This window comes from Dysidea avara, chromosome 11 (assembly GCF_963678975.1).
Source record: "Dysidea avara chromosome 11, odDysAvar1.4, whole genome shotgun sequence".
NCBI classification, from domain to species: domain Eukaryota; kingdom Metazoa; phylum Porifera; class Demospongiae; order Dictyoceratida; family Dysideidae; genus Dysidea; species Dysidea avara.
Window position 1 is genome coordinate 8,003,973 of NC_089282.1, and position 19,198 is coordinate 8,023,170.

General features: G+C 36.1%; 1 protein-coding gene across 1 annotated transcript; it reads left to right on the forward strand.

The window, feature by feature from the left end:
• The first annotated feature begins 2,404 nt into the window (after positions 1-2,404).
• On the forward strand, positions 2,405-16,582 carry LOC136239206 (neurogenic locus Notch protein-like). Its single transcript, XM_066029934.1, has 17 exons — positions 2,405-2,535; positions 2,628-2,785; positions 6,086-6,147; positions 6,349-7,040; positions 7,094-7,450; positions 11,773-12,114; positions 12,166-12,495; positions 12,547-12,900; positions 12,952-13,356; positions 13,412-13,780; positions 13,888-14,205; positions 14,263-14,634; positions 14,689-15,036; positions 15,105-15,418; positions 15,782-16,072; positions 16,121-16,231; positions 16,284-16,582. The coding sequence occupies exons 1-17, from the start codon at positions 2,451-2,453 to the stop codon at positions 16,380-16,382; spliced, it is 5,007 nt and encodes a 1,668-aa protein (XP_065886006.1). The 5' UTR covers positions 2,405-2,450; the 3' UTR covers positions 16,383-16,582.
• The last annotated feature ends 2,616 nt before the right edge of the window (positions 16,583-19,198 follow it).

Genomic DNA, 19,198 nt, shown 5'->3' on the forward strand with positions numbered 1-19,198 from the left:
GGTGATATATTTGTAGTTGAATTCTCTACAAGGTGATCCTTCTAGCTGATCTCTCTACAGGATGACTTTTCTAGCTGAACTCTCTATAGGGTGATCTGTTCATAGCTGAACTCTCTACAGGGTGATTTGTTTGCAGCTGAGCTCTTTATATGATGGTTTTTTTGTAGCTGAACTCTCTACAAGGTAACTTGATCTCTCTACAGGGTGACTGGTTTGTAGCTGAACTATCTGCAGGGTGATTTATTTGCAGTTGAACTCTCTAAAAGGTGATCTTTCTAGCTGATCTCTCTACAGGATGACTTTTTCTAGCTGAACTCTCTATTTGGTGATTTGTTCATAACTGAACTCTCTACAGGGTGATTTGTTTGCAGTTGAATGCTTTACATGGTGGTTTCTTTGTAACTGAACTCTCTATAAGGTGATGTCTTGTAGCTGATCTCTCTATAGAGTTATAAAATGTTTGTATAGCTGAACTCTTTACAGTGTTTTTTTTGATTGGTTGCTGAACTCTCCAGCTACACGGTGACTTGTTTGTAGCTGAACTCTCTACAGTGACTTACTTGTAGCTGAACATTGTATAAAGTAACTTGTTTGTAGCTGATCTAGATGAACTCTCTACTGGGTAGCTTTTTTGTAGCTGAACCCTCTACACAGTGACTTGTTTGTAGTTGAATTCTCTACAGGATGACTTGTTTATAACTGAATTTTCTTCAGTGTGACTTATAATGTTCTGAATCTCTACAGCGGCATATTTGTAGCTGAACTCTCTACAGGGTAACTTGCTTGTAGCTGAATTGTCTATAAGATTAACTGTTTGTAGCTGAACTCCCTACAGAATAACTTGCAATGCTATATAATTCTATAATGGAGTAAGTTATAAACGTAGCTGAATGCTCTATTAGGGTAACTGTTCTATTAGAGTATCTCGATCTCTCATATGCTACACGTAGTTGGCTTTGGAATCATAACTCAGCAGACCTCTCAACCTGGAAGCAGACCTGGTCGTGAGAAAGCCAGCCACCCATCCCCATGCAGCTGTAAAGCCTACCATCTCTGTGCTCATGCACATACATTTGTTTTAACAAAACATTGTTTTAAAAGGCACAACTAGCTACCTATGTGGGTGCAATACTGCTGTTTACCGCAGCTTATAATATCTCTATGCTACAGTGTAGCCTTCTATATGACAAGAACCTACTATCTTTGCTCCATCGTTGAATCACGTGATATCGGTCTTTCAACTCAGTTGATGTACTGGTTCACCGTTGAAATTGCCTCTCATTTCTTGAGTAATCAGTATCCAGCTGTGGATTTAGTGTTCATCACAGACTTTCCACACAAGTACACCTCACAACAACCGAAATTAAGCAGTGAACATTTGTAATAACACAACTGGTAGGATTTCACCCCGGCTTATTCTTCACCTTCCATCAGTTCCATGTCACGGTGTGCTGAGTCTTTTCTCAAAGGATTTCACCCTCACATAATGCTCAGTTCATTGAGTTAGCGAAGTGACTCGTGACACATACGGGAAACCGCCAAAATTTCCTGCTCAAAATACAGAGGCGCCCTACTATTCTAATTAACTGATCACGTGATACCTGCTTGCTACAAGACGTTTTGGGGCTTAAATCAAGAAGATTTAGTGTGCCTTAGGAAATTTTATTGAAAATCGTGAGATCAACAAGCGGTCGTGATATGAAGGCTGAAATCATGTGTCTCACGACCAAATCGATTAGAGGACTATATACATTTGAATTATAAAGTTAAAGCTATGGCCCATCTGCATGGACTAGTAGTTAATGCTACTGAAATTACTTTGGTTACAGAAGCATTAGTAACAGTTATAATCTGAACAGCTATATAATCAAGGACAAAACTAGCTATAGTTAGAAACATTTATTAGTCTGGCATATATACCTAATATTAGAGTTAAGAGTAGTGTGACTGCTCTATTGGAATCCCTGACTGCTCTATTAGAGTATCTCGATCTTTTGCAGTAAAAAATAAGTGTCTTGCTGGGTCACATGCACTTAAGCACCTGTAATATTAATAATAGTCCTCATAAACTAGGGTTCCAGGTTTACCATGTGGGCGGGCGACCAGAAACTAAGGTTTGACTTGGTGTGGCCTTAAGTAGTTAGTATTAACTGTACGTATTTTATGGCTGTTGGTTGCTACCAACAGACTTTTGGTGTTTTTTTTACACCATAAAGCCTAAATAAATAAATAAATAAATACACTTTCGAGCCACGCGAGACAGTGGCGTTAACTGCAAAAATAACACCGCGCGGCGCTTATTGCGTTAAGTTAAGCGCCTGTTCGAAATTAAAACCTGTCACGTGGATGCCGGACACCAGAACAAATAAAAGCCACTACCTTCGGTTTTTAAATTCATTTTAATATAGCTAGCCGTGCGATTTTAACTATCACACATTAGCTAGCTAGCCATGGGCACTTTCGTTAAGACTGTGCTTGTGGCATTAGCTGTCATAACTCTTCCGTGGTCTGAAGCTCATCTTGAATGCACTAGAAGTGAGTTAGTATACGTGCAAAGTTCACTGTTAACCACTTGCATGACAATTAATTCGTGGCAATACACGGTTGACTCACATGTACGTACGTAGGTGATTGTTATGGCTCATGGAGAAAACCACAAAACTGCAGAGAAGACAACTGCAAGTACGTAGCAGAATGGTGTGCGGATGGTGATGAAGTGGCCTTCACAGTGAAGGCTACAACTACTGGATGGGTTGGTATTGGATTTTCTCAGGATCAATTGATGGTACGGCAACTGTAGCTAGTTATGATGCAGAATTGACTACATAACTAGCTACATAGCTATAGAGTGCATGATAAGTAGCTACTCTATGAGTTGCCAAATCATGGAAATCTTATAATTGTAGGAAGTTTTTAAGATGGTAGTTATTTGAGAGTTTTAAGCCTATGTAGTTAGCTGTAGCAGAAACCTTACTGAACAGATGTGCATCAAAAAATCACTAAAACCAGAGGCTCCAACCTTGGGAGTGAGACTCTTCACAAAGGTGAACAATGGAGATGCAGTCCTTTTGCCACAAGCATGCAATTCAGCAAAGTTATTATAACCAGCACTTCCATTATAATAGTATGGTCTCCTTGTGATACATAGTTAGCTATGTTTGAAAGTGTTTGCACATGCAGTTACACTGTTGAGAAGTTATGTATTACTGACTACAAGTGTACAGCATAAGTAATTGCAAGGTGTGTGTACTAGTGACATTATGATGTGACAATTCACTACAGTTACCATGGCAACTATGACTGGCTCCACGTGGTCTGCTGGTCTACTGAACCTTATACACAACTTGATCATCATCATCTTGTGTATCTGCAAGCCAGCTACCTGGCTTCTATCATCTCCACACAGGTTGTACTTTACATGCAACAACAGAATTACTACACATATACACACTTTACAATTTACAACCCGCCTGGATTCCCAGAGTGGAGTGACCTTTCAAAATTCCAGTACACTGTTTGTTGTCTTCTCAGTCGTTTTCAAAAAGGAATCAATTAACCGCCACTTAGAGCTCTGACTGCCAAATGAAAATTTTAATGAGAGATTACATGACTGCTGAAGGTCGGATGCCTTTTGATATTGTAGCATGCACCGCAAAGTCTTGAGTCACCAGGAAGCTATGAGTGAAGCATATTCAGTGAAAGAAAATCCTAGGAGTGAGTAGGTGTAAGATTACAAATGCTGGGCATGAGGGTATGAGATTGAAAGCCAAATCTTGAAAATCATGCCCAAGACATGAGAGTTAGAGCCTGTGTAAAAACCTTCAGCTTCTAGCTTCATTAGCTCCCTACATAAACCATTGCCATAGTTATAAAAAGATATTTGTTGTACAGATTTTCTCCTGCAAAATAGTTTTCACTGATATTCAGCAATCATACTAACTATATGTCCACGGCATGTAAACACTTCACATGATTGTGGTAGATGGAATTATGTTGCTGAGTGTGAACTTGTCAAATACTTATATTATTACTTGTTAGTTATTTGTATGTACGTAGGTACGTATGTATCTAGGCAATCTTGTAGTGCTCAATCCAGGTATGGGTGTTGCTATGCCAGAAACCCAGAATACACAACAATGTATGACTGTGTATTTTTAAAGAAAGTTCAAATATAAAAATGCATTTCTTATACCCTTATACTGTATGCACACACATACACACATTGAGTGGGTGAATATGGTAACTGGCTTATAAATATGTGCATATAAACACACTTTGTCAGCATTGATAACATATAATGCATTTGTCTCTGTCAAACATGCAGGACAAACATTTCATCTGTTCCTTTGGTTCAGTATTCACTGCAGCTTAATTTAGCAATTGCATATAAATCTACAAATTAACATGTTTGTTATCAGTTTTTGTGGCGTATAGTGCTGCATCAACATGCAGAGGTACAAACTAACCAATTAAATTATCAAGAAAGTTGTCTATCCAACATTGACCAACATGGGTGGGCTGATAATTTTGCCATCTGTCAAGCAAACCTCCGGCTACAGAATTGTATTAGCTAAATGCATAAATCATGCCGGATGGATTGTCGAACACTGATATGCATGCATATTTTACATGCAGTAATGTTTCATACTACACATTTCATATGTGACCTTGCTAGTCCAGTCTTATGTGTAAATGTTCATTGCATCTTCCGTATGCAACATAGGAATGTGCAAAAAAGGACCACTACTTCACAATGCTATATGAAGCCTGATAAAGGTGTGGCTTAAAACCAGATGACAAGCTTCCAAAAACTGTGGCATGATATACAATAAATTTCATACTATTTTGTGTTATCTTGATGTGTGCATATAGCACTGCTCTTCTGTTGCTCTAGCGACCTTCCTTTATTCCTTCATCAATGACTTTCTTGGTGTTACTGTGAAGTGATTTAGTAACTTGAACATTCACTGTCTAAAAGCTTATAACAAACAATGGCACTGTTTGAATTTGTTGTTTACTGTTCTCACGGTTTTATGTGCTTCTGGTATGTGCTGTATAAGCATTACAAAAGGAGCCAAAATTTCTACTGTTATTTGTTTGTGGTATCAGGTGTGTTACACCTTAACATTAGTGGTAACAAGTGTGAACAATAAACTTGCACGTTTCACTAATTGAACTCAGCCGCAAGTTAGTCAAAAAGGTGCCATTCATGTATAAAAACACTTCAGTATAGTAGCATAATGTATTTAGCCACTCTGCCTTCACATACAAACAGGAAGTGCATTGCACCATAATTAAAGCTATGTAGCTCCAGATAGGTAGCCACTCTGCACCCACCATCACCACTTTCAAAAAGTAAATTTAATATATTGGGTCCACTTTGAGACAGTTTGATTTGTTCCATGTTGCCATATTATGACTGTAACCATTGATTATAGAGTGTATATATACAAATATCGCACATTTTGTAAATCCTAGTACCTTTTGGGCACATTAGTCAATTTTCTCTTTTATAGCTAAAATGAGGCACTGGATGTTTATCTGTCTTGTGTTAAAATTTTAGCTTGATATGTTGAATCATGGCCAATGTACTGTGTAATACATTACAAACTAATTTTTAATAGTAATGCATTGAGTTCTTTGAGTGATCAAGTGTGGCAAATGGTGACAAATCACTTTGTTGACAAATAATTTCATTCCTTCAATCTAAAATACAAGCAATATGAAAGATGCAGTGCACATGTACTACTTAGAAGCTTGTTTTTTCTATAAGCATTCCCATGTAAAGTCTAGAGAATTTTGGAGTGAAATTTATTGGATATTGGATATCATTATTTGTGGTCACAGGTTAGCTATTAAAGTTATAAGTGAATCATGGTGATTTCAATTCTTGTGTTAGTTTATAATTACATGCTTATCAAAGGCCAGGTTATACTGCTTCTAGCTGTATGTGTGTGAGAATGAGTGCAGATAATACTGTATTATTGTACAGTCACATGTTATATATACACAATTTTCACATTACAGTAAGTAGTATTATATTTAGTGCTTGTTGTATTAACACTAACACTTTTATTTTGCACAGCCTAACAGTGATATTGTGATAGCTGGTGTTATCAGTGATGCTAAAACTTTTATCAATGACAGGTGTGTTAAATTATTTATGTTTTCTACACTAGTGACGTGTTTAATGTTTACCTACAGTACTGTATAATATCAAACAAAGTTTAGAGTGTTAGAAACTTAGCATTTGATGGTATGAATCATTTGAAGCAGTAACTAAAAGTAATAACTGGCTTCTTTGACTGTTGTGCATAAATTTATTTAATTATTTTGCCAATACTGCAGATGGTCCATTACGAAGAGTATTCCAAAAGTTGATTCATCACAGGATATTGAAAATACTTTTGTTAACCACACTGATGGAGTGACGTCAATGTACTTTACTCGGAAGCGTAACACAGGCGATAATATCAACGACATTGAGTTGGGATGTCAGTACATGTTGTTTGCATGGGGAGGTAAAATTTCTTTTAGGAGAAAAACTGCTGTAATCCGCAAGCATAGATTCAGTGAAGCATCTGAGGTTGAGATATGTATCTGCCCCCTCCCTACAGCTACTACCTCTGCTCACACATCCATTAGCACTCCTATGCTTGATCCTCTAGCAACATTTCCTTCCCCATCACCAACATCAGTAATGACCATACAGCCTGAATGTCCTCCACAGTGTTCTTTGGCTATAGGTAATTGTCAGAACAATCTTGTGTGTATGGTGTTGTGGCAACAATACCTCATGTCTTGTAATGGTGTTATTGAGTGGAATGGTGTTGGTGAGGCACCACTTTGTTCTGAGGAATGCAAAGAAGCTGCAGAGCAACTCAAATCCGACCGGCTAGGAATGCTGTACACATGCTGTTTTTGTGATAGTGATGGTTGTAGAAATGGTAAAAACAATTTTGAAAGCTTGTGCAAAGTTTCTCCTTCAAAAAGTAGTGAGTGTATCACAATGGAGAGTGCTTGCAGCAATGCTACAAAAAGTAAGTGTCAAAATGTACATTGTTCATGTGTAAATTTTCTAATTAATTAACAGAGACCTGTCAAAGTTGCCAATTTTATCGAGAAAGGTGTAACAAAAATCCAAATTGCAGAGATTTTCTTAATCAAATAAGGATTAAATGTAGACACTTAGGTGACTGGGATGAGTCTATTAATAGTACAGAGCCTGTATGCACAGGTGAGTGCAAGAACCTGTATGTGAATCTTTCAAAAACTCATCACTCTGATTGGATTATGGATCACTGCTGTGATAATGGAAAACTTGCTGATGACAGTAAGCTTGAAGATGTTCGAGAGATTATACAACAGCATCGTATAAGGAACAATGGCTACAGATTTTGCAGTGATAACAAAACTATACCAGAAATGTGTGAGGAGTGCAAACAGAAAGGTATACCATGTAGAAAGCTGTCTGTCTGTCTGTCTGTCTGTCTGTCTGTCTGCATTCCAGTTGAGTTCATGCATTCTTCCCACAACTGCTGTGCAAATCAGAGCAGTTAAACAAAACACTTATCATTTAAGAATCAAATTGCTTTTAAATGAAGCTTCCAACTGTCATCATTTGCTATTTGCAATTAAATACAAGGGTATAGAACAGAATTCTTCATGTAAACTGCATGTAAACTGTATGTAAACACTTATTCCATCATAGGAAAACCTTTATTTAAGTGTTAGAGCATCCAATTTACATGCAAGTAATGTGCAAGTAATGTAGTATAGTTTTTGTTGTTGACTTTTTGTGCCTGCTCAGTGCTTTGTTTATAGTTTAAAGCATACTTATATGTATGGACTGTTTATGTACCAGAAAATCAAAAAGTATAAAGTGCTAACTACATATAGAGCAGACCAAATCAGTTCAAATTCATCTGTCTTGGTATTTGTCCCATTCACTGTATTAATTAACCCATTCACCGCCACAAGCACATTTGATTATAACCTGTAGCATCAGTTTCCATGCAGTCTGTAGCTTCTGTCAAATAATTTAGTAGCCCCTGCACTTATCCTGTAATGATCATGTTCTTAAGTGAATGAGAACAGGGATAACTGGTCCCTTGCAGATGATTGCAGGAAGGATGGCATCATTGCATGCATTTTAATGGTGGATAAAAAGCATCATAGATGATTCTTCAAAGTGATATTGGCACTGCTAACAAGGAAACAATAAGGAGAAGGATTATATAGGTTAAAGTGGTCTATTGCTACTTTTGTATGCCTCAAATCAGTCACCTCATGCATATATGCGCATTTATACTTGCTGAAATGCCTGAAAAGTAGACTTGAAGATAATTGCTTCAACTGTCAACAGGTTAGCAATGTCTATTGTGTTATTATAAACAGCACTAGACTGATAAGATGTGAAATTTTATGTGTGGTTTTTCCCTGGCCAAATTTTGCAGTTTAAAATTATACTAATGGCTTTGTGCTTGCTGTTGTGTGAACAACAATTTGATAATCAAATTCCTTGTTCTATAGCAAGGATTTGACCTATAGTTTTATAGAATTATATTGTATGGTTTACAAGTTATAGCAGTTTAGAAGCAGTAGATCGGAGCCCTACAAATTTGGCAGTTAGGGGGTTAAGATAGATGAAGTCTGGAATTCATTATTGTCTAAAACTTCTTCAAGCTGGTTTAACTGTTTTTGTCACCACGTCAATTGTAGTATAGAAACTGAGAACAAATGTATTCATATTAAGTGATTAAAATGTATGAAACATGACAAGATTCTATTTCTACCAAGTATTTATACAATTGTACATATGGGACTCAAACTATTTGCATTCTGTAGCTTGTATCATAAAGCCAATTATATGTTTACTATTACTTGTGAAAATTGCATTACAATTATTATTCTTATAGCATAATGATATAAAACGTTTTGAGGGATGAAAATTTGGACAAGTTGGGAAAAATCATGTGCCCACATGCCCTATTTTCGCATGCCAGTCACATATATTCCCTATGCCCAAGTCAGTTTAAATTTTATGATGCTTGGAATTTTATAAAACTTGATATTTAAAACTACTATATACACGTTAGTTTTTGATCTACTGATTATCATCTAATGCTATCACTTTCTGAGAACTTCTTGAACTTCTGCATATGCAGAAATACAATGGTGTCTTGACTAACTTCATATTCAACACTTATCATTGACTTAAATGCATTACTGCAGAGCTTTGATATGGTGAAGCCTTTGTATCATATGTGACAGGATCTGCAAAAACCCGACACAATGGTGTATTTTCAAATTCTTTGCTATTGAATATTTTAACCAAGTGTATGCTATGGCCATGTTTTAGTCTTGTATGCCAACAACTTTCGGAGTTACAGCCCTACAAAGTAGCAACTAGAGAAATATTAATTTGTATAGTAAGTATTGGGAAAATAAATTACAGGCGCTTACAAAAATGGCTGTAACTTACAAACACAGCACAGTACAGTGTTGCAACTTGCACTATTGTGTTCTCCATGAATGGGGGAGTCCATTACTGGGTACGTTTTTCTTTCTAGAATGGAGTAAGGCTCTACTTGTATAAAGTAGTTTAATTGTATTAGGGATGTAGTGATTATGCTGGCATAAATTTTGTGAATAATAGATATGTGTGGGAATTAGGCATTATGCTAACATTTTTAAAGCAATGATAAAACTCTACCAGTAAGAAAATCTGCAATTTACACTATTCCATTAAAAGGCCAAGATACTCTAATAGAGCAGTCAGAAATTGTGTAGAGCAGCCACACACTTGTACTATTCTAACAAAGCATTCACATAGAATGTCATTATGACATGAAATAGTCTAATATAGCAACCAGATAAAGAAGGCTATTTGAAGCTGGAAAATCAACATAAATGGTGCCATTATTGGCCAAGGATGGTGCAAACACAATCTTGGGATTATAATAAATGAGCATTTCTAAGTGATTTTTAAAGTACTGCGTAAAAGTGTAATACTTAATTGTGAGCATAATATAATAGTATTTTTTTTAAAAATGTTAATTTAAAAATGAAGTAGGGATCTATGCAATAAAAAGTAGTGAAACAAGAGATGAATGATGGCATTACAGCATAGCTCGGTGGGAAAGTCCCTACTTTGGCATTGAGTAAAATTATAGCTAAAAGGCCTGTTCGTTTGAACAACTTCCAGCCTGGGTGAATTGAACGTGGACCATCATACTGAGACAGGTCATAGATCTGAGCGCCACTGCTACTACAATCAAAGGTAAGCTATGCACGCTACTACGGGCCTATGTGCTTCCAATTTTGGCACAGTATGTTCTTTAATAAGCTGTACAGGAACTTAATAGCTAGCTCACAAGTTACACTGTAACTAGCTGTGCTACAACAAAAACTAAACAAACTAGTATTTAAAAATTTGTTAATTTAAAAATGAAGTAGGGATCTATGTAATAAAAAGTAGTGAAACGAGATGAATGGTGGTATTGCAGCATAGCTCGATGGGAAAGTCCCTACTTTGGCACATTAGCTATAATTTTGCTCAATGCCAAAGTAGGGACACTGAGCTATGCTGTAATACCATCATTCATCTCTTGTTTCACTACTTTTTATTGCATAGATCCCTACTTTATTTCTAAATTAACATTTTTTTTTAAATATGAGTATATTATAGTTATAACATGGTTACAAGGGACATACCAAAAATATATGCACGAGTGCACGCAGGGCACGAATGCGTATATTTTGTCATATCCTGAGTAATCTATTAGACTATGGTATGCATAGTATGCTTTGAAGTTTGGTCGTTAATGAGGTATTCAAAATCCAATAGATACCTGTGGGTAGGTATCTAAACTGGTTAGATACCCGTGACAAAATTATTTGTCACGTGCACCATGTGTTTTGCTGTATTCCAGTCACAACAACCATCAGAAATCATTGCTAGAGTGTGAAGAAACCATTGCTGGATAATAGAGATGATCATATTCATCTGGGAAGCCTATCAGTGAGTTGCTAATTTGATCAGGAAACCACCATTATTGGCAGTGACCAGAATTGCATGAGCCATAGTCTAAATTGGTTATTGCCCAAATCCACGGTATCTTCGCTATTTTAGAGACCTTCGGAATGGCACATAATCACCTCGGGCTTTGCCTTCGGTGATTATTGTGTTATTCCTCAGGTCTCTAAAATAGCAAAGATACCTGGATTTGTGCAATAACCTACACTTATATTCTACACTCCAGTAGATGAAACAATTATAGATAGCAATTTATAATAAACCAGCACCTACTGAAGATTGAAATTAGTAGAAATCCTTGATGGATCAAACGTTTTAGACTCTAGCGGTGCCACACCCATCTACTCATGATTAATGAGTTATCCATGAAGGAGACATGGAAAATTCAACTACTTGCTCAGGTGAATAATTTTAGGTGCTTGTTATTAGAGACTTGTTTATCGTTTAGATTAGGATTTTGCAGAATGCGTGAAGTTACACCATAAATGGTAAGCATAGCCACAAAGAATGGTATATCACTTAATATATACCACAGTTTGCCATGGTATATCAGTTATATACCACATCGCAGCGCTGTTGATCTCAACCACAAGTGTGCATGTGTGTGTGTGTGTGTGTGTGTGTGTGTGTGTGTATGTGTGTGTGTGTAACTCATTTATGTAGTGATCATCATCCATGTGTGGGTTGCTGTGTTCTTTGAATGATTTATTACAATGATATTCAACACTTTGTAGAAGTCATTACTCCAATGGGTTGCCTTATTGCAATTAATTTGTGCTTAAAAGATCAAACCTGTAAGATATTAATGGAAAGTATGGAAAAGGAGTGTGAAAATGTACACTCTTGGACAAAATTTAGTGACAAAGAGCCAGTTTGCTCAGAGAAGTGTCAAAAAGCAGTAATTGATCTTTCCCTCAATTCAATTGGATCCAAATGGACTGACTGTGACTGCCACAAATCCAAGCCAGCTGCTTCAAATTCCTTTACACTGTTGAGGGATGATGATTTTGAAAAGAAATGCACACAAAGCAAGTATAATCACCGTACATTTTGCTTCCATAAAGTTTCATGCAAAGGTATTGTACATGAAGTTGAAATTGTGAATGTTTTACCCTGTTTTGCTATAGGGCAACAATTCGATTGTGAATGGTTAGTTAATGTCTGCCTAAATGACCGTTCTTGCAAGCAACTTCATGATGATTGGGAAAATAAATGCAAGTCAATAACTGAGTGGACTGTAGATGCTGGACCTCCTCCAGTTTGTACTGATGAATGCAAGCAAGCTAATGAGAATTTTTTAAAGCATAAGATATGGAAGAAGAGTATGGACTGTGACTGTGGCAAACTTAATGATAATGTATCACTACAAAATGTAAGGAGATCTGAAAAGTGTTTTAGGCAAAGACTTAGCTTGGCAGTATTTTGTGGTCCAAAGCAGCTTGTAAGATGTCCTAAAGGTAAGAAATTTATATTTTGAATCTCTGTAAAAATACAGTATGTCCATACAGATCCTTGTGAGCCAGAAATGTGTAGCACTGCAAAAGATGTGTGCTTGAAATCTGTTACATGTAAGACATTATATAATGATTGGGAGAGAAAGTGTATGAATGTGTGGGAGTCGTCTACTGATGTGTGCTCAGATGATTGTAAGAATGCTACATATCATCTTTACCAAGACCAATATGGGAAAAGTATCAAGCAGTGTGACTGTGGAATACATGTTAATGGCTTTTTTGATGTTTTACTATCAGCTGAAGAATTGGCATTGACACGGCAGTGCTTTAAACGTCAATATCAAATGCAAAGTTTATGTGATGAAGATGAAAATGTCAATCAATGTCTAAAATGCAAAGCAGAAAAAGGTACACTCACATTTGTATACAGATTTTCCATGCTTATTCATATTCATATAGTTTGTCAACATTCTTGTGATAAGGTGATGTCGTATTGTACTAACAGTACTGAATGTGTGATGATTTGGGATAACTATCGTGACAAGTGTAAAGAGGTGATTTCTTGGGATGGAGTCTCTGTGATGCCGATGTGTAGTAATGAATGTAAGAGGTGGATTGATGAGCTTGACAACAATCCTTTTGGAAAATATCTAAAATGTTGCAAATGCAATGAACAAGATGAAAACAAAAGAATAGAGTGCATAAAGGAAAGAGAGAAAATGAGCATAGTTTGTGACATAGACTACAATAGTTTAAGGCATTGTCAACAAAATGAGATATTGTGTGAAAATCATATGGATGAACTCTTCAGGGAACACAGTGCCGTACCAATTTCTTTTGAGAAGAAAAACAACACTATTCGGGGTTAGCAGCTTTATGATACATTTTTGTGCACCGTATATGCTACGATGTTTTATAGGCTATCAGACAACACAGCCTACTGCAGTTGAAACAATAATTATGGAATGCAGAAAAGACAAATGTTGTAGAAAGGTGTTCCATGATTCAAGATACTACTGTGAAGAAGTCATGTTATGGAAGAATGACACCAATACAGCACCAGTGTGCTCTGAGATGTGCATGAATGCTCTTAACAACTTGTATGCTGATCCTTTGGGTAAGAGTATCTTCTGTGATGGTACTTGCAGCAAATTCAGTGAGATAAACCAGAATAACCTTGCCGATTTAGAAGCTGCAGAATGGTGTAACAGGATCACATATAACTTAGAGAACTTCTGTAACCTATCACAGAATTATGAATGTAGTCTTGCAGGAGAGCCAAAAGATGGTTAGTTATATCAAGAGTTCATAATATAGTTCTTCTAATATTATGAACTCTTGGTTATATCAAAAAGGGTTAATTTAGTTGTGTTGCATATTTCTGTGACTATATAGATATTTGCTCAGTAGACAAATGCCATGATGCACTGGATAAATGCCAGAAGAATGACTCATGCAAAGATCTGCTGAGCATTTACAAAGACAAGTGTAGTGATGTTTTACAGTCAAACTCCTCAACATGTTCAGACGATTGTAAGCAGGCTATTTACATGTTCTATCAGCATCCTATTGGTTACCAGCTTAAATGCTGTGACTGTGGGATGGTAAGCCATCAGCAGGATGTTAGCAATATACAGTGTTTTACAGAACGAAGCAATGTCATGAACCACTGTGATGTAAACGATGATGATTGTGTTGACTGTAAAGTGAGAGGTAGGCTTGTGAGGTTTTGTTGGTGCATATATAAATGAGATTATTAAATTTGTCTAGTTTGTCCACAATCTTGCGAAAAAGTGATTGCACAATGTATGAATGACACAAAATGTACAGAAACACGGACCAATTTTATTACAGCATGCAAGGAAGTTAACTTATGGAACGGTAACTCTACTACAATGCCTACTTGTACTGATGAGTGTAAGAAAGGAGTCAATGAACTTGAGAAAAATGCTATAAGCAATCAGATCAAGTGTTGTGAATGTAGCAATGATGTGAATGTAACTGAACCATTGATGTGCAGTATAGTAAAGAGAAACGTAGACGAATTGTGTAACTTGAGGTCAGCTACTTTAGAGCATTGTCAGCTTTATAAAAGAGCATGTGAACATGCAAAAAGTACAGAAGTTGTTACCGACAGTGAAGGTAAATGTGCTAATATGATTGTATAATCTATATGGTTTCTCTATATCACATCAGATCAGTGTCCACCCAAGATCTGCAAAGACCGATGTAGAGGGAATCAAAAATGCATGAAATATTACAATGACGTTCAATTCTATTGTCGCAAAGTGCTGAAGTGGAAAGATGATAATAATCAACCAGTGTGTACTGTTGAATGTCATAGGGCCATCAATAGATTATCCACAGTCTCCAGGAATACAGTGGGCTTTGACATATTATGTTGCACATGTGGTAACTATTCTGACTTGAAGCATAATAATCTTGAAAGTATTAGGAGTTGGGAGAGATGTAGAAGAGAGAACAGTAACATTGCACAGTTTTGTGATCGCAACTGTACAGATTGCAGTGAAATGAAGTCATTGGGTAAGGATAATGTTTTAATCAATAGTACATTGAGCTTATTTTATGTTAATCTTTTATGTTTGTCTAAGATAAACCTCAAAGACATTCTTGTAAAGTGGCTGGTAAAATATGTGATGAAATTGATAATTGCAAGGCCATGAGAAGAAGGTTTCACTCCAATTGTGCTAATGTTCTTAAATGGGAGCGAGGCAGTGGAATACAACCACAATGCAGCAATGAATGTAAACAAGCAATAGTGACATGGACTAACTCTGACTATAGAAACATGCTATGTTGTGATTGCCTGCACGATGAGATGACTGCTAAGGAGAAACATCGTTGTGTACAAGTACACAGGAATATTGATCAGATCTGCAATTTCAGAATAAATAGCACATGTGAGGTAAGCATATTACTTAAGTGCAAGGTTCTATGGAAGTTAGTCACCCTCAGCTTTGTATTGAAATCTAATTTAAACTACAACTTGTTGCATGTACAGTACTACTCCCTGTAAATGAGAAATGTGGTGCTAATTTTTAGAAACAAGCCCATTACACCTACCAATAATTCAGTACAGCTGTTACTATCCATTTAAATGCTGTAGGGTTACTGTGTTGCAGGCATGTAATTGCTATATCTTGTATTGCCCCAGAGCATGCATGGTCCCTATAGAACATAAATGTGGCATGTTTTCAGCCAATCAGATTTCAGTATTGAACTAGTTGAAGTATAATGTACAATTGTGCATGTGTGTATGTAATTTTAGACATGCAGAAATAATGGAAACAATTCAGATGTCCATGATGATTGTTTCTATCAACTGGGTGAATGCAATGAAGATATGCAGTGCAGAGAATTCTTCTTCCGCTATACTGACAAATGTTCGATGGCAATGTCAGGAGAGCTTGTAACACCTGACCAAGTCACAAAGTGCAAGGAAGCTGCAAGTAAGGTTACAGGCTACAAGGACTTCGGAGATAAATTCATGAAATGTGACTGTGTTACTTATCCTGAGTTGTGTAGTGAGCTGTTCAAGAATCGTTTCCTGTTTGATGAGGTAAGTAAGCATTTACACAAGTGATTTTCAGTGTGCTCATGATTGTAGTTATGTAACAATGCTGAGCGCAAGTGTAAAAGTGATCGAGCGTGCCTCATGTTATGGAACAGCTACAATAGTTGTACAATGACAGATAACATATGTTCACTTTCTTGTCAGGTTAGTGACAATAGTTTTGCACACAATTCAACATTGGTTTATGTATATATAGGCTAAGGCAGTTTTGCTCTATCGTCACCGTTTTGGCAAGGCCTGGTGGAATCAGTGTCGACCACATTATTTTGAACAAATGTGCTTTGCACTCAACTGAGTGTACCATTTGTTTACAAAAAACACAGTATTTTGCTGACATTAGAGTTGGTAGTATTCTAGACTCATGTATCAGTGCACGTGTGTACATAACTAAATACATTTTAGGCCTTCAACAGTGGTAATAATGTACATTGATATTGTTGTATATAGGAGTGACTGCATATTAAATTCAGTTATTATTATGCACTTTGATACTGATACTATGCACTTTCGTATAGTAAAACTTGTCTTACACAAAATTTTTACGTAAGATCAAACTACTCTAATAGAGCAGCCATTCATGTAATTCATATGAAAATTTTTGCTTGAAAATAAAGCGAATTATGGCATATTGTTATTGTTGTTGGTTTGTCAGATGTAACAACCCAAATCACATGTACAAACCAAATGCATAAAATTTATATTGTTCATGTTATACCATGGCACTTTTGGGGCTATACCATTGAGTTACATAATTATTACGTAGCATTTTCAATATTCAGTCTTCACTGTGATCTTACAAGGAGGGTTTGTCATAGATAAAAATATACTCAAGTGCTATCCAAATACGTATCAGTGGCAGCATCTACTATGTAGGGGCTCCCTATTAGAAGGAATCTTGCACTAGCATTTTAAATTCAAACCCATATACATTCTATATAGAATTATCATTTCATTGATATTAAAACTTTATGACACTTTTAGATCCTTTTGGGGAGGCTTAGGTAGAAACAATGAGTGATTTTTTTAACTATAGTGACTACAATAGTATACCACACCTTAAAATGTTTGGTCACAGATGTCTGCTCACAGTATAATTATGATGATAACACATAGTGACCACTCTAATAGTTCTAAAGTGTATTTAGTGACTTTACTAATAAATCAATCTCATTGTTAAGCTCATAATGTTTTAGTCCCAGAGGTGAATCTAGTAATGAAATTTCACTGTAATATACATATTGTTTACACAAACAATTAGCTACACTTCTAGACATTAAATTTTAGGGTATGTGCTGTACATACACCATCATAGCCAATGTGATTGATGTATAAGGGTAGCAAAATTGAAATTGATGTACAATCTATCTATAATAAAGTAAATTTTGATACTGCATTTAAAATCATCTGGGAAATCAATGCATACCAGAGACTATAGCATCAGTGCAATAGACAAAAATGTAAAGAACAATAAATTGTCAAGTGTTCAGAGGCTAACATATTATCTACCTCCAGCCCTATTTCTCCTAGCTCATAGCTCATAAAATAAACACTACACACACTCTGCTTGCTGCATGTGCATACCTGGCAAAGGTAGCTAATCACTAGGAGACTGCAACGAGTGCATGTGTATGACAGGCCAGGTATGTAGTAATGATTTATGCACATGCTCATGTAAATAAGTAAATATAGGTTGTAATTTTTCCTGCTTCTGTTTGTTCCTTCTTTGATCAGTTAGTTGCTGTCTGAATCCTTACAATGTTGAATGAGTTCCTGTTTCCCTACCACCAGTTTCTGTACTTTCTAATTTTGGGCAGTCTACAGTTATGCATGCTGGAGAACTCTTTAATAGTTGATACACTTTAATAGTTGATATAAAAGTGAGGTCTTATAGCTTCAAAGTTTTTACAATAGGTTGCCTTATTATTTCCAGTTAACCATGCACAGGCTCTTCTCAGTTAATTCAGTACAAATATGTAAGGCAAGGCTGTGTTTAACTGGTACCTAACTATATATATAGAAGTCTATAGTCACTGAAGTAGAATCACAGCAATTACAGGGAACATTTTTTTATTTACAAGACATCAATTTTAAACAGTTGAGACATAAAAAATCCAGTACACTTTTCGTGTGTCAATTAAATCAGTTGCAATCATTGCACAGTGGTCTCTGTATTGAAAATACCCAATAAATTCTACCAAACCTTTAAAATGTTTGCTACAGTATGATTAAGTACATGCACTGAGAAGAAATGGACATCATTCATTGACATTATTTTACAGTCTAATTTAGTAATGCTTCTGCTTACTGTCTGAGGTGAAAAAAAAACACCTTCTGTCTTAGGCAATAAAGCTGGTTATCCGGATCTGATCACAAATGTACAGTTAAACCTCACTCACAATATAGTCGGTTTGTGTTCACCTGAGCCCTTGTTTCTTGTTAATAACTCTTGTTACATGGGTCAGCTGCCCAAACATTTAGAAACACTGTGAAGCCCTTTAAATGCCAGAACTGTTAATTAAAAAAGTGCATACCGACTATAGTAAACATGGATCTGTATATCGAAGTGGTCACTTCTAATAGTTCTAACTAAGGTGTATATAATTTTCATGACTTTACTAATGAAGCAATCTCATTGTTAAGGCCATATTATGTTTTAGTCCCAGAGGTGACTTTACAATGGGGCTTCATTGTATTATGTAGCTAAGTATCCAGCAGTAAAAATCAGGAACCACTTAGCTCCTCTGTACAGAAATCATGATATCACATATGTAAGTATACTATTCTAATGTACTGTGTTATGATTCCATAAAACATCAGGAAATATTATGTTTCATTGTTCAAAGGATTCTGTTGATACATACATCATTTTTACCTTTCATTTGATAATTTATTTCATCATTTTTGTGTACCTGAAACCACTCAAAGTATTGTACTGTGTAACTAGGAAATTGTACCTGTATTTCACAATGATGAGTCTAAATTTAGTAGTCACCACGGTTACTGCTACAGCAACATATAAAAACAATGCATAATTGGATTGGTAGTTAGAGTAATGGGTAAGGCTTCACTGAATTCATACAACAACTAATTGTGCAAGTATAAAAATAAGCG